The sequence below is a fragment of the Belonocnema kinseyi genome, chromosome 7, assembly GCF_010883055.1.
Source record: "Belonocnema kinseyi isolate 2016_QV_RU_SX_M_011 chromosome 7, B_treatae_v1, whole genome shotgun sequence".
In the NCBI taxonomy this organism is placed as follows: domain Eukaryota; kingdom Metazoa; phylum Arthropoda; class Insecta; order Hymenoptera; family Cynipidae; genus Belonocnema; species Belonocnema kinseyi.
The window spans coordinates 51,894,669-51,904,710 of NC_046663.1; the positions used below are offsets into that span (position 1 = coordinate 51,894,669).

At 26.5% G+C, this 10,042-nt stretch overlaps 1 protein-coding gene across 7 annotated transcripts in view; it reads right to left on the reverse strand.

The window, feature by feature from the left end:
- The window catches only part of LOC117175872 (acetyl-CoA carboxylase), a 109,487-nt gene that overhangs the window by 1,403 nt on the left and 98,042 nt on the right, over positions 1–10,042 (reverse strand). For all 7 annotated transcript variants that reach the window (XM_033365676.1, XM_033365679.1, XM_033365674.1 and 4 more), the window contains one exon: positions 6,416–6,696. In XM_033365676.1, the coding sequence (XP_033221567.1) occupies positions 6,416–6,696 (281 nt within the window). The remainder of the gene's footprint in view (positions 1–6,415; positions 6,697–10,042) is intronic.

Genomic DNA, 10,042 nt, shown 5'->3' on the forward strand with positions numbered 1-10,042 from the left:
CTTTTTATACTTAAAATTACCTACATATTTAGGTCAAATTCATTTCAGTAGTATATTGAATTTAATGTGAACCGCTTCAAATTTCTAACTAAAAAGATTCATTTTCAACCAAAAAACAGACAATTTTTCAACCAAATATATGAATTCTCAATCAAACAGTTGAATTTAAAAAAAAGATCAATTTCGAACCACAAAAAAAATGTAACCAATGTGATCAATTTTTAACTAGCATGATGAATCTTCAACTGGAATAAATGAATTTTTACCCAAAAAGATGAATTAAAAAAAAAGTGTTTAACTTTCAACCAACAGGGTGGCCGTTTTAATCATCCTTGGAAAGCTTCAAACTTTTATTTCAAAATCTTGAGAAATCTAGAAGTTATTTTAAATTAATTTTAAATTGAAAATTTTTTCAGAACTTCTAAATATCTGTGTAAATGAATTGAATTTTTTCAACAATTTTCAGAAAATCCTGCAAATTTTAGACAATTTCTTTACAATTTGGATGTATAAATAACAATTGAACATTTATTATTTGTAGATGAAATTTGAGTAATTTTAAGAGATTTGTAGAAGCTTTGACAAGATTCAAACTTAATGTAAAACTTGAAATGATAGCCTCATATAAAACAAAATATTGATTTTCGCAGATTTTAAACAAAAAAATTAGATTCTTTTCAAAAATTGTGAAAGACTTCAAAAGAATAAAAACATTTTCTTAAGATTCCTAGAAAAATTAAAAATAACTTTTCACGTTAAAAAATTATTTTAAGAGAATATTTAAAAAGCTTTTCAAAGATTTGAACAAAATTTTCAAAAAAGATTCTAGAAGATTTTAAGAAAACTATCTAAAGTTTGTAATGTTCATTTGTAAATTATGCATCCAAATTTAAAACTTTCACTCACAAATTAAGAATTTTCCAACTACAACAATTAAACTTGTAACGTTCAAAGTTTAAAGGTTCTTCGAAATTTTAACGAGTCCAGGTTTTCTATATCAAACATTTCAGTTAAAGATTCTTTACTTTTAAATATTTGGTTTCAATTTACTTGCCTTAAATAAAAATTCGAATATTGCTAAATATTCAATCATTAATATTTTTTTAATTAAAATTTTCAAATTGAATGGGTTAAAAATTGAATATTTTAGACTGAAACAATATTTCAAATGTAATAAAATCCTTGAATTAAGAATATATTATTATGAAGTTATTTTTAATTTGAAAATAGTTTATAAACTTTCAGTCACACGTTCACATTTGTTTAATGACTAAGACATTCAAATTAAAACCGTTCAAGTTTTAACGCTAAAATCGTTTTGTCAAGTAGCTTTTGTTCACTTTTTATTACTTAAAGTAGAGAACAGTTTAAAAAAATGATTTACTTATTAAATAAAAATGCTTTTTATCAAAAATTTTCCACACCAAAGGCTTTTATTTTTTATTTGTCCAAGTCTTCAAGAAAAGATTTAAAAATTCTTTAAATTAAAAATGTAAGCAAAGAAATAAAAACTTTAAATGGAAAATTTTTAAAGTAAAAAATTTTGAATTACGCATTGTAAGCTAAATAATAGCATAATTGAAAACATAACAATTCCAGTAATTATTTAAAAACTGTTAAAATCAAACGCAGACAGATTTTTCTTCTACAAATTTGTAAAATTTCTGGAAAAAAATTCACTGTCATTTCTCGGGTTTTCCCTGTCTCAAAAAATTCCCGATTTTCCGGTCCAGCGGCCACCCTGACTAAGTAGTCTGATCTAAAATCACAAAGACGAGTTTTCAGCTAAAACGATGAATATTTAACTGGAATATTGGAATTGATAACCAAAAAGATAAATTTTCTAATAAAAAGATTAATTATCAAATAATCGTTGAATTTTTAACTGAAAAAGACAAATTTTCAACCAAATAATTTATTATGATCAAGAAACGATGAATTTTCAACAAAATACATGATTTTTCAGTTTAAAATGTAAATTGTCTATCTATAATGTTCAACTAAAAAGATGAATTGTAAACCAAAATAATGGAATATTTAATTGGAACATCAGTTACATTTTCAGTTAAAAACAGAAATAATTTTAGATTGACATGATTAATGCTCAACTAGAATAATTGAATTTTCAACAAAAAGATGAAATTTCAACCAAGGAGATTAATTTATACAAAAAAGAACGAAATTTCAACTGAAAAGATCACTTTTCAACTTAAAATTGAATACTTTAATTTTTATTTAAAAAAATATAATGTTCAACCAAAAAAAAAGGAATTTTTAAGTAAAATGATAAACCATGAACAAAAAAAATAATTTTGAACAAAAAATTCATTTTCAAGAGAATGGTTCAACTTTCATTTAAGTAATTAAATTTGCATTTCAAAAAGATAATTATGCTTATAAAATGTAGTAGTTAACATGAATTATCAACCAGATACTTGATTTTTTAACTAAAACGTTCCATTTACAAAAAAAAAAAGAAGTTAAATTTTCAGGTAAAAAAATTAATTAAAAAAAAAATTGTTTTCAACGAAATAGTTAAATACTGTAATATAAAGCTACTTTCATGAATCAGAATGATAGTCATTCAATTTTATATTGTAATTTAAAAAAAAAATTAAGTGAGCTCTCGAAAAAATTCCCTGACATTTCCAGGTTTTTCCAGGTAAATACAAATTTCATGAAAATTCCAGGTTTTCCAGGTAGGGTAGACACCCTGAATTCACAGATATTTCAAAGGCTTCAAAGATTCCACAAGATTTTAAAGTTTTCAAAAGATTTCACTAAGGCTTCACCAGATTTCAAGAATGATCAACTACTCGTAGTGCGTAGTGTTTAATTCGGAACGCTAAAATTATTTTAATGTATCATTTTAAATTCTTATTCCAAGTCTGTCAACGAGTAACTTTTTCACTTTTAGTCCACTCTTCAAAATACGACTTGAATGGAACGAATTTAGATAGAAATGTACAAAAATTAATAATTTAGACATTAATGTTTTATAGGTAAAAAAAATGGTCAGTCATAACTTTCTAATTTGCATAATTTTAGATCAAAAGTTGATTAATTGGGTAACATCAAATATACAGTGTTTGAAATTAAATAACTATAGAAAAAAGTTCTGCCTATGGACTTTAATAATTTGAACAATTGTTTATAAATTTTATATTGATGACAATTTGTATGCAATAAATATTATTCTTATTGTAAAACAGAACGATTTTATTGGAAAATCATTTTTTTTAGACGGAATCCACCTCAAAAATGTGACGTGTCGATATATATCGCGTGATATGCAATATGTGATTTTTCGATTTGCCAAAAAAAAAATTCCTACGATGTTATGCGAATTTTTAATTTTTGCTTTATTTCCAAAAAAAAGTCTTAAATTTTTCTTTAAACCTCTCTAGCTGTTCACTTAATTAAGATATTTATTGTTTACTTGCCGATTTTGATAACGTTTCGAGGAAGTTATTATTAGGAGTACAACTGAAGTGTGTCGTACTGCGGTTGTAGCAAGAATGTTCTTTTAAGATTGAAGTTAAAACAAAATTTTAATTCAAATATTTTGTATTTAAATTGTTAATAACTTACACCTATAAAATGGAAAGTGCTAACACTTTTTAATTGAACTATTTTTAACTAAATGCATTAAAACTGAAATACTTTGAATTTTTAACTTTGATCAATTGTCGAGTTCAAAGATTCAAATTCAGTTCCAAAAATATAAATCCACACTGTAAAAAAAGCTTTGCTGACATTTACAATCAGCTATTAATTGTACGCGCAGTTTATTTTCAAATTACAATATATAACCTTATTAATTTGCGATGGTACAGTACTTATTTGCAATCTAATGTGATTTAACTTCAGGCGACAATATGACAATAAAATTAAGGTTGTTCTATTTGCAGTCGACGGTGAAACTACTACGTCCGATGATGGAAATTATTCGATTGGCGTGGGACATAGTAAGTTTACGTAAGGTGTTCAATTTACTTGTGGTGTTAAGTTTACGAAAGTCGAATGACCTTTTGCCATTTGGTGCACATTTCGTTTGTTGTTTTGTATGTCATATGGATTTTAACTTTCTTTTTTAGATTATGGACAATTTGGAAATTTACAAAGGGTTATTACATAAAAATTCCATTATATTTAATATACAACTATATAAATATACAACTATATAACATACAAAAATATAAATATATGTTATCATTTTCAATACTCTAAATTAAAGAATCAATTATTAAAATTAAAAACATTAAATTATAGTATTTTACCAAATTTTAAGCTAGACATTAGAAAATGAACAAATTTTTTAACTACATTTTTACATTAGAAGTTGAATTATTTTTATTTTAAATACTTTAGATATACTTGAAAAGCTTCAAAATTTTATTTCAAATTCTTGAAAAATCTACATGTTGTTTCAAATTTGTTCGACTCTAAAATTATTATTAATAGTTTTTCTTAACTTCTTCTTTTAAATCTTTTAAGGCTATGTGACGGTTGGGTCACATGACCAGATTCCTATCTTACCGCCACCTTTCTTATTTTCCAACTTATTTTCACACGAAGCGCTACATCGAGTTGAAAATTTGCGATAATTAATAAGAAGCAATAAGAAAGGTGGGTCTGGTCTTAAACTTTAATTATTATAAAAAAAGCAAAAACTTATTTACAACAAAAAATTTTTTATAATTATTAAAGTTTAAGACCAGGCCCACCATTCTTAGTGCTTCTCGTTTAGCATCCCAAATTTTCAACTTTTTGTGACGTTTCGTGTGAACATAAATTATAAGTTGGGAAATAAAAAAAGTGGCAGCAAGGTAAGAATCTGGTCACGTGACCCACTCATCACATGGCCTTAAACATCTTTTTAAATGATTCGAATTTTCAAATAATTGTTCAAAATAAAAAATCATTTCCAATTTTCCTATCAGTCTTAAGAAAATGATTTTACTTGTTTGAAGCCTTTCAAAATTCTTAAAGAGCTTATATTTTTTAGGTTAAAAATCTACAGAAATGTACATTCGGTTTTAAGTTAGGCCATGGCTATTTGTACCGGACTTTCGATACAAATAGCCAGATTTTGTCGAAACACACACTTCGTTTAAATTATTTGAAATCATTTCAAGTTTGTGATTAATTTTGAATCTTTTCAAAACTTCTAAATATCTCTAAAAATTATTCTAATTGTTCTACAAAAAATAAGAGTTCAATTTTTATTTATATATAAAAATTCAACAATTGCACTTACAATGAATCATTTTTTAAATAGAACAATTAAAATCGTAACGTTTTAAGTATAAAGGCTCCTTGAAATTTTAAGGATTCAGGGCTTTCTATTTCAAAAAATTCAGTTTAAAATTATTTACATTTTTTTACGACTAAGGCTTTTCAATTGAACCATTTTCAATTTCAACGTTAAATTCTGGAGGTTCTTAAATTTTAAACGAATTCAGAATTGTATTCACAAATCAATTATTGTTTACCTTGTGATATTTCATGTACAGTTTCAATTTTTAAAATAATTTATTTATATTTACAGTTGATCAAGTAAAAATGGGTACTATAAACAATTTTCAATTTCAACCACTTTTAATTTTCAATTGTTTAAGTCTTCCAAGACTGCGTTTTAAAATTCTTTAAATTGAAAATGCACGCTTAAAAATAAAAACCGCACTTTTAAGTGGCCGATCTATCTCAAATTCGCATCCGACCTGGATATCAATCTGAGCTACAATTCGCCCAAATTTCATTATCATAGCTGTTTTATATTTCGGTATGGCAAAAAGAAAATGTTTTAACACATATTTGAAAAAAAAATTAATTTTCGAGCTCCTGGCGTCAAATTCTATCGAAATATGTAAAAAAAAATAAATAGGAAAATTTATGTAATTAGAAACGTCCTTCTATTCGGAAGCAATATACGCATTTTAGCGTGACGCACAAGTGAGAATTTACGTAGTTTTAAAAAGCGCTTTCTAATAGCTACAGCATGAATTTTCAAGGAGAAATTAATCATGCAATGCAATGTAACGTCTCCCTAGAAAAGAAACTGTTCCTGCAACTTTTCCTGACTTTAAACATTTCAAAATACGATATTTCAAATTCTGTGGTCGTCAAAATCATGTTGAAATTTAGAAACTACTATATTTTATCCTTGCTAATAACTTTATTTGGAATGTGGGACTGATTTACATTTCACATTTTCATTCCCGCGTTTTCTATTTGAAGATTTTGAAATTCACAAATTTAAATGCTTCAAATTCTACAATTTTGAGGGCTTCAATTTGAAAACTTAAGTTACCGGGAAAAATGGTTGAAACCCAAACGAAAAATGAAAAATTGTCTGTTTATCTATTTTCAAAACAGAAGGTTCTCGAAAAAAGTGTCAGAAATATTAGAATACCTTGAGATTCTGAATAACTGGGTCGTTTCTATGCATAGTTTTGATGAGATCCTTATTCCTGTACTTGATTTCCACGATTCCCTCTGGTTCCAAGATACCTCCTCTGCTTGTATTATCCGCAAACATTTCCATATGTCTCGGATTTATCGTAGGATCAACAACTGCCCAAGCACCACCTCTCAACTCTCCATTAGGTGGAATGTAAACTATAACTGGTCTCGTGTACTGTCGCAGGCCATCGACAATGAAAGCGCCAAACTTGATAATTTGTTCGTACATATCTGAAAAGCAATCAAACATATTTGAAACTATGCATTCATATTTTTTTCACAGGCCTCACAGTCCCTATGGGATAAAATATAGGGACCAAAGGCGACTTTTTGTCATGTTCATAACTTTGAATGAATTGAAAATAATTTTTAAAATCAACAAATTCCATTGATTACAATAAAATTTTAGGGAATTTAGAGGAATTTAAGGGAAATCAGAAGATTTCGATGAAATTCATAAAAAATCAAGCTTACCTTGAAAATGAATTACGTGAATTGAAAACCATTAAAAAATATGAAAAAATCCATTGAATTGAGAAAATTTGAAATGAGTTTAGAAAAATGAAAGAGAACGCAAAAGAATTTAATGAAATTCCAGAGAATTTATGCTGAAGTTAAAAAAATTCAGGATTAATTAAATAAAAACTTTCAAAGATTAAAAAAAATCAATTGAATGAAGTGGAATTGAGTAAATTTAGAGGAATTCAAGTGACTTAAAAAAATTTAAGAGAATTCCAAAGAATTAAAAAGAATTTAGTGTAAATTAATCAGAATTCAGTGTTTATTCCAAAACATAAGTTCAAATCTCTTTGGATCTTTGAAACCTTCCTAATTTTTAGCCAGAAAAGAATTCAAATGAATTGAAAATAACTTTAAAAATCGAAAAAACTTCATTGATTTCTGTAAAATTTGAAACAATTTAGACAAACATAAGGGAAATGAGAAGAATTCGATCAAATTCATAAAAAATCAAGCTGAGTTTAAGAATCAATTAAGTGAATTGAAAAAATTATGAAAAAAACATTGAATTGAGTAAGTTTGAAATGAGTTTAGAAAAATTAAAGAGAGTTCAAAAGAATTTGATGAAATGCCAGAGAATTCAAGGGAGGTTAAAAGAATTCAGGATTAATTAAACAAAAACTTTCCAAAATTAAGAAAATCCATTAAATGAAGTGGAATAGAGTAAATGTAGAGGAATCCGAATGAATTAAAAAAATTCAAGAGGATTTCAAAGAATTAAAAAGACTTCAGAGTGAATTTCAAAACATAAGTTCAAATCTCTTCGGAACTTTGAAATCCTCCTAATTTGTGGCCAAAAAAGAATTCAAATTAATTGGAAATAATTTTAAAAATCGAAAAAAAATCCATTGATAACAATAAAATTTGAGGGAATTTAGATGAATTTAAGGGAAATGAGAAGAATTCGATAAGATTAATAACAAATCAAGCTGAATTTAAAAATCAATTAACTGAATTGAAAACAATTCAAGAATCTGAGAAAATCCATTGAACTGAATAAGTTTAAAGTGAGTTTAGAAAAATTAAAGAGAAGTCAAAAGAATTTGATGAAATTTCTAAGAATTTAATGTGACTTTTAAAGACTTCAAGATAAATGAAACGAAAATTGTTTAAAAATACATTGACTTCAATGGAATTCAGTAAATTTTGAAAAATGTAAAAGAATTTAAGATAAATTAATAAGAATTTAGGACGCATTCCAAATTAAGGGGAGATTCTGGTCGTAATTTAAAAAAAAATCGAATTTTTTTCTTCATATTTTGGTGGTAAATACTTTTAGAAATAGAATTTTAAAAGTTATGCAAGCCCTGGAAGTCGGAATTGGGCTGCAAGCATAAATTGTACACTGAGAAGGTCAACAAATTGCACATTGAGAGAGTTACCAGCTTCTGAAGCATCCAAAGAACACAGAACAGCCCTTAGGAACGAGAGGATACTTCAGAATGATTATTATGAAGAATGAGTAGGATTCTTTTTTTTCAATATTTCACGAAAGAAAACTTTAACTCGATTTTCTCGAAACTACATTTTTTGACACCTTCGACAAATTTATTTGGAAACTAATGAACCGATTGACTTGAAATTTGGATAGCTCATTCTTCAAATGTGTCTCTATCGTGTACACTACGATCATAAATAAATATTGTTATTTTACAAAGTTATGAGCAATTTAACTTGGAAAAATGAGGTCGAAAAATTCAAAAGTCCACTTTTAAAAATACAAAAAAAAGACACGGATAACCAGAATCTCCCCTTAACTGCAAACAATCCAGTAAAATATTAAAATCCCTCAAACTTATTCACAATCTCTTGAAAAACTCATGAAATTGTTTAAATCTCTTGAAAATTCCTGGAAATATTTCTGCAATATTAATGAATATTTAAAATTCTTTGATAATTGTTTTATTTTTTCCTCGGAATCAATTATTAAATAAAAACTTTAAAAAATTCAAAAACAATCTACTCAATTATCTATAAGTGAGTAAATTTAGAAGAATTCAAAGGAATTAATTTTTTTTTTAAAGAATTTCAAAGAATTAAAAAAAACCCGAATAAATTAAAAAGAATTCAGGACGAATTCCAAATTAGTTGCAACACATATTTTTTAATCTCTTCAAATCTTTGAAACCCTACGAAATCCCTCACGTCTCTTGTATAAATTCTTTAAAATCCAGTAAAACACGTAGCTCACTCTGAATGTTTCTGGAATGAATAAGAAAAGATTTTTTTAACGCAATCTGTATTATATTTTTTCAATAAGTCTGCATTAAAACTTCTACAGCCGTGGATCCTTTGATTGTGATCAATATTTCCTGAAATTCTGAAAAATTTATTAAAATAGATTGAGAGTTTTAAAATCCCTTAAAATTATTGAAATCCTCGGAAATCTTATAAAATACTGTGAAATATTTTAAAATATATTAACACCTTAGAGGTCCTGTGAAATCATTATATTTCTTGCAAAATACAAAAAAATCTTTATCCTAAAATATTTCAAACGCATCAAAATCTCTTCAAATTAATGAAATTAATAAAAAATCCCTTGGAATTTTTTTTAATTCCCTGAAATATTAAAAATTAAAAGCTCTTGAAAATGCCTCAAAAGTTTAAAAATACCCTAAAATCTTTCAAATCTCCACAAATTATTGAAATTTATTAAAAATGTCTCGAAATCTTAAAAAAAAACCTAAAATATTCGAAAAGAATTCAAGATAATTCAGAAATAGGTATGGACCTGAATTGAATATTTAATAACCCATGAGTTAATTTATTGAAAGAAAAGTGACTTTATTTAAAGTTCCATTATGGGCTGCAAATCGATGGACAATAGGGACCAAATCTTGAAAATGGGATACTTTAGGGCCCTCAACTGAATATAGGGTACAGAAGGGGATATAGGGACTGGTCTGTGGGGACAGCTTTCATAGTAAATTACATCGGAGCGATAAAAATGGTCAAAATTGTGGGTCCGGATGCAATAAGGGCACATCAAATTTTTTCGTGCGAAAACGAAGTCCCCTGGAGGCTTTAGAAAAAATTTTCGAATTTTAATTTTCAA